This window comes from Falco peregrinus, chromosome 1, assembly GCF_023634155.1.
Source record: "Falco peregrinus isolate bFalPer1 chromosome 1, bFalPer1.pri, whole genome shotgun sequence".
NCBI classification, from domain to species: Eukaryota; Metazoa; Chordata; class Aves; order Falconiformes; family Falconidae; genus Falco; species Falco peregrinus.
In genome coordinates this window covers 115445864-115459556 of record NC_073721.1, presented here as the reverse complement: position 1 = coordinate 115459556, position 13693 = coordinate 115445864, and the positions used below count along the sequence as shown (strand labels likewise).

The following is a 13693-nucleotide window of genomic DNA, read 5'->3' as shown; positions in this document are numbered from 1 at the left end:
TATCACTGATTCTGCATGAAACAGGCTCTCAGCATGAAATACTGAGCTACATGGAAGATAGCTTTCAGAAGACTAACACGAACTAGCAAGGGAATAATTAGCCATTTTAGTTTAGATGAGTAAAATAAATATCAAAAGATTTTTTTTAATTTATTAGAGCATAATCAGCACATAAACAACGAGTTCTTATTACTGAGGACTGAACATCTAAAACGAAAAAAGAAAAAATAACCTATCAAGTAATAAGTCAGTCATGCACATTTCCCCATAATGCAGCACTGCCTGTAAAAATAGACAGGACAGACACAGAAACTCTGAATAAACCTGAATTTTTTTTAATGTATTCCAAAATCCCACTTCTAATTCAATTGAAAATTTAGAAATAGCATAACAAACAACCCCCAAGAAATAATTCTCAGTTCTTTCCAGTAGAACCAAAGCCATCTTCACCACGTGCTGTATCATCTAGAGCCTGAAAGACATCAATTATGATAAGTTGGTTTAGTGTCTTAACTTGCCTTTTGCTTCTATACAACAGATATTGTCTATCACAGAGGAAGGCACATTTACTCATAACAGTAGCTGTGATTGAGAAACTAAATCAAAAAACTTTTAGGAGACACTTTAGGATACCTTTTGTACAAGTTTAAACAAATTCCACATCGTGAGACAACTGTTTCTAGTATATACTGAAGTGTTTCTCAAGTACCTGTCAACTGTGAAACCTACCAAAAAAAAATAATCCACATAAATGCATACAAAGCATCAAGATTTTCATTCAGGTAGCAATGGTACTATGCAGTTTTAACACTGAAAATAGTTTTAAAGTAGAGTATTTATCTATATTATAAATTTCAGCTTATATACAACTATCTTAAACTATTAATTATTGAAAATAACAAATTTTCTTTTGGAAACTTACTTGAACTTCTTCTAGCTCAGGATAGAAAATGCGTTCACAGATGAGCTGGGCAATCCTATCCCCTTTTTTAACTGCAATGAAGTTAAGCAGATGTTAATAGTCCCAGAAAAACACAGGCTAAGATAACAATTGTGCTTAGTCCTTCTAGAGGTGAAGCTTCAGCAGCAGTACCAGCTCAAGGTATCTCCTTGCATTCCTGCCGCCATACTGTGGCATCTTAAGTGTCATTATGCATAAATACTGCAGAGATGGAGAGACAGCTGTATGTATAATGTGGCTCCTTTTGTGAACTATACCCAGGAACCAATTTCTTGGGGGGGAGAACCCCCAAACTGATAAAAGGAAAACAAAATTTCTGATTAGTACCCAACCTGGTTTACAGAACTTCCATAAAGAAGCTTGTGCGGTGCAGTTGCAGAAGAGGCCATAAAAACACTGGCAATATTGTAAACTGTGCCCTGAGGCTTAAAACTTTGCAGAAAGACAGCATGATTAAGGGAAAATCATATCTTTATTACTCATGTTTTCCATTATTTTTTTTTTTTCTGGCAGAGCAAGAAACAAATTTAGGACAAAATTGTGCTTCAGTACATCTCATGAATCTATAGCTTAGCTAAGTAGAGTGTTTTTTTCATTGGTTTGGTTTTGTGGTGGTGGTGTGTTTTGGTAGGGTTTTTTTGAATGCTACTTCATTTGCTAGGATTGGAATCTTTTCACGTTTCCTTGACAGGACACTGTTAACCTTCTATGTTTTTGTTAACTGTAACGAGAAAAATGTTCTCAGTTAATTCTAACTCTTCATAGACTTTTAAAGAAAAAATAGTTTCTCATTTCCAGTCAGATGGCTGAAAACAGGCTCTGCCAAGCTTAACACTTACCTTCAAAAGTCTCCTTGCCAAAGTTGAAGAGTACCACACCAACATTCCCCCTGTAATCCTCGTCAATAACACCAGCTGTCATAAGAAACAATTGAGAGGGATATCCAGTTAATAAATCTTGTCAGTATATTAGATAAGTAGATTAGATAAAGGTTTAGATTAGATGACTGCAGTATCTTGTACTGACACCCTTTATACTACTCATGCACAATTACACAATATCTATAAAAATACTGAAATATCTAAAAATGCTAATCAATCTTGCAAAAAGAACAGGAAAACACCAGCATATATCAAGAAGTGTTTTACCACTGTACTACTAATTTTAGTTGTAATACCCTATCTGAAATCAAGACAGCTGGACCAAATTCAGGCTCCATTTGTTCTGCTAACTTCAGCTCTTTTGAGTGTCAAGCAGAAATCTGTTCTTAACTCTAGCGTTTTATTTGAGAGCTATGGATTTGTACACATCCAAATCCTGTATCCCAGGCAGGGTAACAGAACTAAAGCTTTAAGGAATTGTCATTCAGCTACATTCAAGTGTAAATACTGTAAAACAAGCTTGCTCTTATATTTTACATAGCTGTATTAACTACATAGTTCAGAAGATTATCTACCAATACACGTTAAAATAAACATATTCGTAATTGTTTGGTTTGTTTTTTAATTCTCAGATACAGAAAGCATATTTCCAGTAGAAAAAAATGGAGTTTGGGCTTCCTTGTGGACCTAAGTATATATTTTGAAGTCTACTTGCAGAAGCAACGCAAGTACTAAAATTAGATGTCATTCCAAGACATTCCCTGACTCCTACATATAAAATACTATCTTTAGAGTTTATAAACACCAGAGGACATTGTAGTATGATTATACCTTGAAGTTTTAATGTTGAACACAACATACACACTTTAGAATAGAAAACTGAAGGGGTTTTTCTTTGTTTCTTCAGCTGTGTGAAGATATTGCGGTACATATGGTCCACAGTTACTGCACAATCTCTGCACTAGTTCTAGTGTGAAAAAGGTATTTATACAGATCTTTCTCTTCTAATGTTAAGGGTTAATCCAATCACATTTCTGAACAGCCTTCTAATTAAAGTGCTAGTAATAGGGAGTATCTCCTGAGTTCTGAAAAATTCAGAAAAACGTGCAGTTCTCAACTCACTGGTATTTTAACTGCATGCAATTGCTTAAAGGGACTCCAATTACAGACCCCTGTCAAGTTACAGTGAACAAAACATAGGGGTTGCTGTGCATGAACATTTTCCAGAATAAAAAAAAATTATTAAAAAAATTATTGAATGTTGCATTCAGTTCAGTTGACACTGAGAGCCTGACATACCAAAGCTACATGCACAAGACTTGTACTGTTTATTTGGTTTAGGGTAGTCGACTTGCTGGAAGCTGGTCTTATACATCAGCTAAATTGAGAATTGCAGTGCATCACTTATATTAATGATCACAGAGCTTTCTTGCACAATTTCTACCATAGTTCAATGTTGCAATTCTTAAAATATTAAAAATCAAGTCCTATGGACACATGTCAAATGTATAAGCAAAAAAGGCTGAACTATAAGACAGTAACACGAAAACTGCCTTCTTACTTTTAGCAAAGTACTATTCCTTCCTCATTTTTAAAGTATCAGATAATCTAAAGCCCTTACATAATTGCTAAACCAGGGGTGAAACAAAGCATTAGCTAAAGAGTGCTACATAAATAATTTGCTTTGTTTTATACAATAGTGGACACTGAGTCCATGCTACACAGATGCATTACAAAGAGATTCAACAAACTTGTAATGGCAGCACAAATAATTTTAAGTATCATTCAAGTTCTACAGTCAGTTGTCCATTAATTTGGTGTATTTGTTCACAACAGTCAATCAGCTGGAGCTAGAATTTATATTTAGCACATAAAATTAAGTATATATGCTTATATATGTATACAAAAAAGATCACTAGCTCTTTGGAGAAATTCTTAATTTGTCAAACCACTCTCCGGAAGTGTTTCTGTACAGCTCAGAGAACATTTTTCTACACCATATGCTGGGATCGATATTGCTACGCATTAGAGACTGATAATGGAATTTGCTAATGTAACACAATGAGGGCTAGTTTTATTTCTGTTACAATACAGTATTCTGCTCTGAACTGATTACTACAGATTAGTAATTCCATTTAAATTGAGATTATGCTTTTATATGTATGAAATGTACCAATTAAAGTAGTATGGTTAAACTTATACATGCAAGCAACTCTTGCATGTCACACTTATGCTGGAATAATATTAACAAAGTTTACAGAACAGAACTGGGGCTACTTAAAGTCATTCTAAATTAACTTTTCTGCCTTCATGTCTCTGACAGAACACAAGTTTATTTCTACATAATGACAAAAATTGTACTTGATATATGGGTTAGTGCTTAACTGCTAATGAAGCTTTTTGATGTACCAGCCACTGCTGTTTTCTGGGACAGAGAGGAGAAGGAAGGAAAAAAAAAAAAAAAAAAGTACCTAAAATTTAGCTTGTATTGGACTAACTGGAGCTTAATGGCATGTTAGCACTTCTACCCTTTTTGAAACCCCCAATTTTTTTTTTTCTGAAAAGAGAGTTTTATAATGTAACTATACTGATTTACAATGAATCTAGTCAGATGGCTTCCCTGTCCTTTAAACAATGGCATCAGCACAATCTCAGCTTTATATATAAATGCTAAAATTTATTTTACAAGTATTTGTTGAAAAAGCTGTCATCTAAATAAACACTTCTCTGAACAGATCGCAAATTCTTTTGACCACCAATCTAACTACTGCTAGAGACTGGCTCTCCAGGATTTGAAAACCAGCTGATAACTAAAGATGGAAAAGACTGATTAATGTTTCTGTGGCTGAACTAAGGTCAGCAACACTGAAAACTTCACAGTCACTCATACTATTCTCTAGAGGGGGAAAAAAAAGCTCTTCACTAGAACAGTCTTAATTTTCTGAGCTTAGCTATAAAGTAAACACCTTGTAATGGTGCTACAGATTGTATCCAATGTATTTTCTAGCAGGCAAGAACTGAACTCCCTGCACACTTCTGAGGATAAAAGCTTTACAGAGGGTGCAGAGAGGACCAGCAGGCTTCTCCCTTGAAAGCATACCCAATACAAACAAAACTTGCAATTACAGTTGAAGTTATGTATTAAGCAAGAAACATTTAAAAATGTTTTGTGGCCAAAATGGTTATCCTAATGCTGTGCTGAGTGACTGAAAACACTGTCAAAGCCATGATAACTTCATATTCCATTAAAGGTGCAGCTAGGCAGAGATTTTATGAAATGAATTCCCTACTACTCATTTTCCTCTTTAAACGTATTATACCTCACTGACAGTCTTACTGAGTTTAACCACCATGTGGATTCTGAGTTCAAACTACACTGTTTTTATCAAAGAATAGATGATCCTTGGAAGATACAGGAAAATACAACCCAGGAAGACGTGATTAGTTTTCCTACTGTATAGAGTAACAAACTCTATCTAAGTAACTGGGTGTACATGCAAAACAGGTTAACATCCTCGGCATTCTGTTATTCTGGAACAGCAAGTTGCAACAATTATAGGCATTACTGAGAGTTAAGATGTTTCTAAATTATGTGCATTGGGTGGAAATGATCTAAGTCATTTTTGGAAAAATCATGCATTGGAATTGGCAGTCTGACATTCTGTCTTACTCTGTCAGAAGTCTGGCATGTCACTTCGTGGGAAAGCATCCACACCTAGCAGATGTGAATTATGAACATACTCTTGCATGATCCCGATTTTTCTCCCTGACCCTTAGGATTTCTGGCAAGGTATTTTTACTTAAATGCATGATGTCCTCATTGTGACAAAAGTACTTCTGCAGGACAAGTCAGAATTATGTAACAATTGTTTTGGTTTAGTTTTTGGTTGGGGTTTTTTTTGGTTTGGTTTGTTGGGTTTTTTTACTTAGAAGTCCCCTACTAACTGACAGTAATAGTTTTTACTCATGCTTTGTCAACTATCAGCTCTTTTAAAATCTGAATATAGGTCACTCTGCTGAGCACTTCTAGTATCTCCTGGTTTAACTTTCAGATTGAAAAGGCTGTTACAGAGCAGATGTTTGTTTTTTTTTCATAGAAACACAAAAATTGTTTCAGAAGTGTCACTTTAAAGAACGACACTATAGTAGACCATGTATACTACAGTCATAGGGGTGTACAGAATCTTTGATTCCCATCTTAGTGCTTTTTTGTATATTACCCAGCAATACTTAAAAACCCTTAGTGTAACAGACATGCACAAATCAATTCTTACTTAAGACAAAGCCTGAATGACACAAAGCTGGCACAGATGCTCACAGATGCACTCCTTTCATTTTAGTTATCAGAGCTTTATCACACCACAGCCAGACTTTGATATACCACAAAGCAGACATAATAAAGCACTTCTGCAGAGCTTTTCATTAGACTGGGAATTGCTTTGCTTTTTGGCTGGCTTGGCATCAAAAAGACAAGGATGCCTAGAGCCACCCTCACCTCTAGAGCCAAGCCTTAAAGCAAGTAAAGGCTGAGTACCACTGTTCTAAGTAGTCTCTCTTGTTTAACACTGGGGGGGACAACCCAGGCAACAAACCAACCAACCAAAAAAAAAAAAAAAAACCAACCACCAAGCAAAACCCACCCGAAAGCTTAGTGAAGAAAGAGGAAATGGCCTCAGCTTTTCAGCACGCTTTTCTTGCCAACTTCCATTATAACTCAAATTATAAAGTGCTGGCAAAAAATGTGTTCTCTCAGCTACCCAGCACTTTTGAAGATACCCATTAGATGCATCTTCTTTATGTCATTACATCAAAAATGTAGGTTGTGGTTCTTTTACTACAATCTATTGGCAGAAAAAACCAAATGCTTAGGGTTCTAGGAGGCAGAAAACATTTTCTTTAACTTAGAACTGTATTCTTGTACAATTAGAACATAATACACATTTAGTGCTGCTTAAATTGCTGTGGTTATAGCTGTGCTCAGAATAACTCCACAATAATCTTAGCAGTGACAACTTCTGTGCAACGTACATGTCATTTTATAATACCATACTTAGAGATATCTGCCTGTGCTCTGATCAGCCCCACTGCAAAACTGGAATTGAACTTTCAACATCATTTCCTTCATGTTGCAGTTATAGGGATATGGCAAAAGTCAGGGAAGCTTTCATGAAGGTTTCTGATTATAAATATGCCTGTAATAATTGTTTTTGAAGAGATACCTGTGAATTTCTAATCAAGATTAAAGAAAAGCTCAAAATATTTGCAAAAAACACCCTGTTGTTCAAAACAAATCTGTTGCTAGTACTGAACAAAAAAACCCAGTAAAGACTTGGAAAAAGTGGGATTTTAGTTTTGTTTCTGTTTCAAAAGACTTTAAAGTCATTAATGTACAAAATTACAAGTTTAAATTTATTTTGCTTTACATAATTTGTTATACTTTTCATCAGTAAGAGTAAATTAAAGCTCTTTCCACTCTAATAATCAATTCTACCCACAGTAATGGTGTGTTCCAGTGCTTTCTATCATTCCTTTTGAATATCATTACAGTATACTCTCTGTGTGAAAAAATGTTATTAATTTACTCAGATCTTACACTAGACTGAAAAAATCACATATAGAAGTCAAAATGGAAAAAGCAGAATGTAAAAAGTAATTTTTAAAGCCTAAACCAAAAAATAACTTCTATGCCAGGCACTGCCTAGAAAAGTACGATAGTTCTTTAAAAAAAAAAAAAGTCAGTAACATTTTTATAATTTAGAAGATTTTAAAACAATTATGATGCACTGGCTCTCTGAGGTCTTACCCAGTTATGTCCTTTTGCCAGACTACCAATGAAGCTAGCATTATTTATTTACTCTGTGAAATTAAGAAACTTCTGCAATCAAGATTTACAAAGTCTTAGTAAAAAATCCATAAATCTTACCACCAACATCTATGAAGTGCTTTGCAGCTAAACCAGAACGCGGTGCTAGAAAACAAGAATTTTTTTACATTTATTATAGTCTTTGTCTTTTAAAACTCTTACAGTATTTATAGGTTACATAGTGTTTGCACAGAGCTGAGGCAACAAGAATGTTTCCACAGTCTTTCTAAAACAAATGCGATTTTACAAGAACTACTGTGTTAACATATATATTAAATAAAATAACAGCTGTTACAGGCAGCAATAGTTGTAGTCTTTAAGAGATATAAAACATATCTTTGTTTAGACCACCAACTGCATAAGAGGTTTCTCCAAGGCAGGCAGCTGGAGCAGACAATTACTATCTAATCTTGGCTTATTTTTAGCAGCTACCACTGGTCTGGAATAATCTCAAAAGACTATTGCATCAATCCATTCAAGTTACAATGGAAAACAACATTTGGCAAGCAATTTCCTAAGAAATATTATACACAGATAAATTAAATGATGTGCAGGGTTGGATTTTTTTACTTAGCATAGCCTACTTTGATAAAGTGCTAAAATGTTGCTCTCTTCAACATTTTCTTTGGTATAAGAGAAATGCGCAAGCATTCTCCTTTTAGATGAAAGGACAGAGCAAACTTTGATCATACTCTTCCACTGGTGTGGCTATTGCTTTTTTTACTTTACAAATTTACATGATTCAGAAGAATGTGCATAACAAAATACCTTGTACAGGTTCTCTCAAGTATTCTGTCACAAGAAGTCATCAAATTCTACTACACTAGTACTCTTACTTCACTGTTTTAAACATCCAGAGCTGTATTTTCTGTATGTCCATTATCTACTGATCTTTGTGATTTGATTTCTGAAACTGCAGAGAAATAACGGAACTACTGAATAGCCTATAAAGTTATACGTAGATTATGAAAATTTTTGCTAGTCATCTTTTTGTCATTTGACATACACATTTGAGGTTGGTGTATCACAAGAAATGTCTGTTAGAAGGCTTAATAAATCACACAGCCACGTGACCTCTTCTTTTCTATGGACTAATTCTGAAAGCTTCAGGCAGAATCTAAAGGTGAAGATGGTGTCAAACCTGTTCTACAATGGCTCTGCAGTCTTTTTATAGCCTGTTTACTTACCTATTCTGCCATAGCAGCCAGAAGGAAGCGCAATTTGAATGTCTGTTTTCACTACAGCCTTTTCCATGGGTGGTATTACACAGTCGTAGGCACTACATTAAAGAAAGAAACACTAATTTACATAATATATTTTGGAAATTTTCTTCTCTGTAACTTAAGGTACAAAATTACCCAGAATTATTCTCGCTTGGAATTTATAATATGGAATTTATACAAGAAATATTTACAGATTTGAAAAATCTAATTCATATCCTAAACCACAAGATAGTCCCATTTTGATGGTGCTTGCTTAGGATTTCAGTAGTATCATTTGAACAGCTGTCTTACGATCGCTAGTTTTAAATGTTTAACTGGTAAGAGAGACAAAAAAAATACAAGTTCAACTTTAAATTAACCGTTAGGTGAATGGGGTTGTGCAATTTTGAGGCAAAAGCAAAAACTTTAAGGATTAGATACTCCTTTGATTAAGCTTCTGCAGCATATGAACTAGTTGTAATAAGAAATAATAATCTATTAAGTTAAATTTTAGGCAACATTTTTTTTTCCCCGAGCAGGTCAGAAGTTGACAATTCACATGATTCTACTGGGAACTGCAAACAAGAAAGATTTTAAGAACCTTCTGAAGCTACCCAGCTGGAGGCTTAATGAAAGGCAGTGGTGGCAGTATCACAGTGAGCCTGTTCTACATGTTTAAGCCAAGTGTATCTTGGCCTCGATGAAGACTTTATTTTTAAACACTGGGAAGCACTGAAAATTTTTATGAAATGGACTTTTTCCAGGTGTACAGTGTACCACTGGAACAAGAACAAAACCAAACCCAGTAAGACAAAAAGAATACAAAGGAAAAGTGTCAAGTGTGGTGAAGCAAAGCTTCAGGAAGGAATTCAGATAGGTGAAGGAAGAAGCCAACAGGCTGATTATTCTAAAAAATACTAAAAAAGAGGAGGTGGAGGAAGTTGCAGTGGTGTTCAGATATAACTAGTGATTCCATTTCATCGCAGCAGCACTATGCAAGCCACTACATGCCCAGCTGCAGATACTCCTAAACATTGTGAAAACCAGCTCAAGCAAACCAAAACCTAAGCCTGCCTATACAGCAGCCCACATGGTCTCCTGCTAGAAGCATTATCAAACTGCCACAACATCCTTTAGCAGGCTGCACCCAACAGCCAAGACTAAAGCAGAAACGCATAAGCGCTGGCAGGGAGGGCCCACGTGCACTAATTTTTTTTTTCTTTCAATAGGAAGGCACCTAGTCAGTGCTGGCACCAACTGCAACTCTGGCTGATGTGTCAAAGCCTGACTTCTGGCCAGGGGCTGCACCACTACCTGATGAAAACGGTGCCACAGCATGGCTGGACCACAGATCTCTGGAAATGAAGGAAGAAGGAAGGAGGAGCAAAGGCGCTGACAAACGGGCCAGCTCTGGTCTCCTCTTCTGAAGCCCGGAGAGCCTCTCCGGGGGCTCTGCCAAGCGAGAGGACCGGCCTCACGATGGCCCTCTCACCCACGAAGGGGCTCGCCGAGCGGGGCGGCAGCGCCTGGCTCTCAGAAGGGGCCGGGCCGGAGCAGGGCATGGCGTGGGCTCCGGCCCCGCAGGGGGTACCCTCACCTGTACAGATCGTAGCCCGCAGCCCGAGCAGAGCCCCTGGAGGGGGCGGAGGCGTTTTCGGACAGCTTAGTGAAGCGAAGCCGTGGGGAGGGGTCCCCGGGCACAGAGCCCTTCTGCCTCTTGGTGGGGGACGGCTGCACGGCGACCTCGCAGAGGGGCATCGCTGAGCGGGGATGAGAAGGCAAGAGAGACCTGCAGTGAGGGGAAAAGCCCGCGAAAACCGGCGCGGCCCACTGGAGGCGGAAACACAGGGGGAGACCGCTCCATCCCCGGCCGCTCTCGGCGCGGCGCACCCTCGCCACCCCTCGCCGGTGAGAGTGGCCTCGCCCGGCTCCTCCTCAGCGCCCAGCTCCCCGCGCCTTCGCTGTGGCGTCGTTGGCGGCTGCCCCGTGGCGCCGGGCGGGACTGGCGGGTCGCTACCCCCGTAGTCCCTCCCGGTGGCGGCCGCCGAGGGGCAGGGCCCGCGGCTGGGTACTGCGCGCTGCTCCCCGTTCCCCCGCCGCCCCCTTACCGCGCCCGCGGGGTAGCCCGAGCCGCCCGAGGCGGAGGGCCAGCATTGCGCCGTCGCTCTGTGGAGTGCGCCGCCGCCAGGCCGCCGGCCGCTGCCGGGCGAGAGCACTGGCGGGGGGCGACGGCGCCAAGTCCTCCTCCCAACCGGGCTTTACCTGCCATACGGCGCGGCGCGGCCCTCCGCCGGCGGCTGGGCGCCGCGGGAGGTGGCGGTGGCTGTGCCGCGGGGCGGCGGCCGGACCCCGCGGGACGCTCAGCGTTGCCGGGGGACGCGGTGGCGATGCACGGCGGGCGGAGCCGGGGCTGCCGCAGGCCCCCGCCGCCTGGCCAGGCCGCGCGGTGCGGCCTTGCGCGGGCAGCCTGAGCCCTGCACCCTCAGCAGCTGTCAGGCAGCGGCAGCAGCGTGTGCCCGGTGAGAGGAAACCGGCTGCTTCCCCTTGCCGAGGCTGGGGATAGGAAAACCTCTCGGTGCCCCGCCTGTCTTGTTCTGCCTGGGAGCACAGTACGGTCGTGATGTCACCATCTTCGATACTGGCTGTAGCCTCTTTTGGCATCCCATCAGTGACAGACTTCCAGGGGTTCCCCCGTAGTTCTCTGCCGTGGGCTGGTAAGAGTACCCACGGGATTCACGGTTGCAAAACCAGACCTTGACCACTTGGATGGATGGATGGATTTTTCTCTTGTGCAGATGAGCTACGGACTGTTTGTGTTCTGTCTGCTCACCTAAATTTTGTCAAATAGCAGTTCTTTGTCCCTTTTTTTCTTTTAAAGATCAAAGCATATGTGATTGTCTCCTTCCTATGCTACATATTTCAAATGCAGCCAGATGGCAGTAAAGCCATTGCTACACATTGAATGTGAAAAGTATTTTGCAGAATGCCCTAGTTTGGGGGTTCTTTATTGCTGTTCAGCACTTTACCATCTTGGTAGCATGCACTGTTTGAATGAGAATGTGCATGCATCATAAATCTATGCTAAAAACTACATCGAATATTTTATGACTTCTGATGTAAGCCATCCACAAATTGAAATTTGTAAGAATTGAAGTTGTATCAAATAAGTATCTCTTTATAAATGTTTATTTATACAATCAGAACTTTATAGAGGTTGCATTATAGTGTAGAATAAAGGACTAATTTTATGAATGGCTGGGCTCAGTGAGGCAGGCTGGATTCTAAGCTAAGGTAGCTTGAAAGTTCATGTAATGGATCGGAGGACTCATCCAAAACATTATCAAGTAGAAAGGTCTCTGCCAAGTGACACATCTTCCCCTCCCCCATCTTTACAAGGAAACAAACCAAACCAAACAAACTATGCTTGAAGTCTGCGCAAGTTTGCCTTGGTCCTGGGAATGTGCTGTTAGCTCTGTAGATGGTCAACATTCCTGCATTCTTCATTGCTGATTAGTGCTGCTTTCCACTGGGCATTTCCTCCTGACTTTGAAAAACAATAGCGAGATAAACTTGAAATTATGTGCCTTTTACCTAGATTGAGATCAGGAGCGAAGGCTGCTTTGTTGTACACAGAAAGAAACAGAGCTTCTTTCAGGCATACTAAGCCATACAGTTCTCCCCACTGAAGCTTTGGTGTTGTAATGAGCATTCTAGTTAGAGGAAAACTGTGGCTTTTAAAGAGAAATTCCCCACCCCAGTTTTGCTTAGAACAGCTGTCTCTCTCACAGTGGTTAAGGTTTGTAATTTAAAAGGCAGCTGTGAGGGTGTTTGCAGGTCTATTTTTTGATTGTGTGTTTTGCTGTATGGTATGGGGGCTGTGGAATTTTGCTATTGCTTTTTGCGCTACTCCAGCACAACCTTAGTGCTTTATTTTGTTTGAAACTGAATTTCTTCTAATGAAATTCCAGCAATGGCATGACTGTAGGCTATTGCTTTGGCTATTTGTGGAGAACGTGAGCTAAAACTTTTGGTATTTGTTGGTTGTTGCACTGGCACAGCTACATTTTCCATTTTTCCTAGCAGAGTCAAGGCCAGTGCAAGATGTTCCCTCAGCAGCACTGGCCACAGTCTTGATAGGCTACATAGCTGCCAAGGGGCCATACCAACCAGGTACCAGAATGAATAGATGTTTAAATAGCGGTCTGATGTATGCTGAACTGCACTGTTACAAACCCTTGATTTTCCCCACCTGTAATATGAGGACTGAGTCATTTGGTAAAACAGCTGCAGTGCTTTATGGGTTCATTGCCCTTCTGACAGAAGTTACAATTAGGTGGCAGAGGAGAGAAAGCAGGATCTTGGAGTCATCTTCAGTCCTTTCATTGAAGTCAGGTGACAGTCAAAGCACCTGAGGCAGCATCTTGAGGGGGGCCACTGAACAGCAGCCTGAAGAGTCTTGAGGGTTACTCAGATTCTCAAATTCTGTTCTCCCAGCTTTGCTGGTAAGCGAAGGGCCTCTGCCAGAGGGGAGGTGACAAACAGCTACGGGAGTTAAATGAGGCAGTAATAGCTAAAACTCTGTAGCTGTTTGCCCCGTATCTACAACTTCAGTGCAAATTCATGTTACCTGTTGCCATGTCTGTTACTTATAAACTACTTGTCAGTTGCTGCAACTTCTTTTGCTTTAAAGAATATCTTTAAATACCATATAGAATTGTACAAAAAGAGGGAAAATACGAGGAATGTCCAGACTTTCTGAGAATGAAGGGCAGCCAGTCATATTTTG

At 40.0% G+C, this 13693-nt stretch overlaps 1 protein-coding gene and 1 long non-coding RNA gene across 3 annotated transcripts in view; one reads left to right on the top strand and one right to left on the bottom strand.

The window, feature by feature from the left end:
• Positions 1–313: 313 nt before the first annotated feature.
• Positions 314–11308, bottom strand: DUT (deoxyuridine triphosphatase). Of its 2 annotated transcripts, none has more exons than XM_055809766.1 (7): positions 11170–11308; positions 10505–10667; positions 8893–8984; positions 7766–7810; positions 1801–1875; positions 923–993; positions 314–472 (listed from the first exon to the last, which is right to left on the bottom strand). In XM_055809766.1, exons 1-7 carry the CDS (start codon positions 11174–11176, stop codon positions 416–418), a joined length of 510 nt encoding a protein of 169 aa, XP_055665741.1. In that variant the 5' UTR covers positions 11177–11308; the 3' UTR covers positions 314–415. The 2 variants fall into 2 exon arrangements, with proteins under 2 accessions (XP_055665741.1, XP_055665730.1); XM_055809755.1 differs by lacking the exon at positions 11170–11308 and adding an exon at positions 11016–11141.
• A 190-nt stretch (positions 11309–11498) lies between these two features.
• LOC114013294 (uncharacterized) overlaps positions 11499–13693 on the top strand; it is a 47354-nt gene continuing 45159 nt past the window's right edge. The window contains exon 1 of the long non-coding RNA XR_003556198.2: positions 11499–11621. This is a non-coding gene — a long non-coding RNA (uncharacterized LOC114013294). The remainder of the gene's footprint in view (positions 11622–13693) is intronic.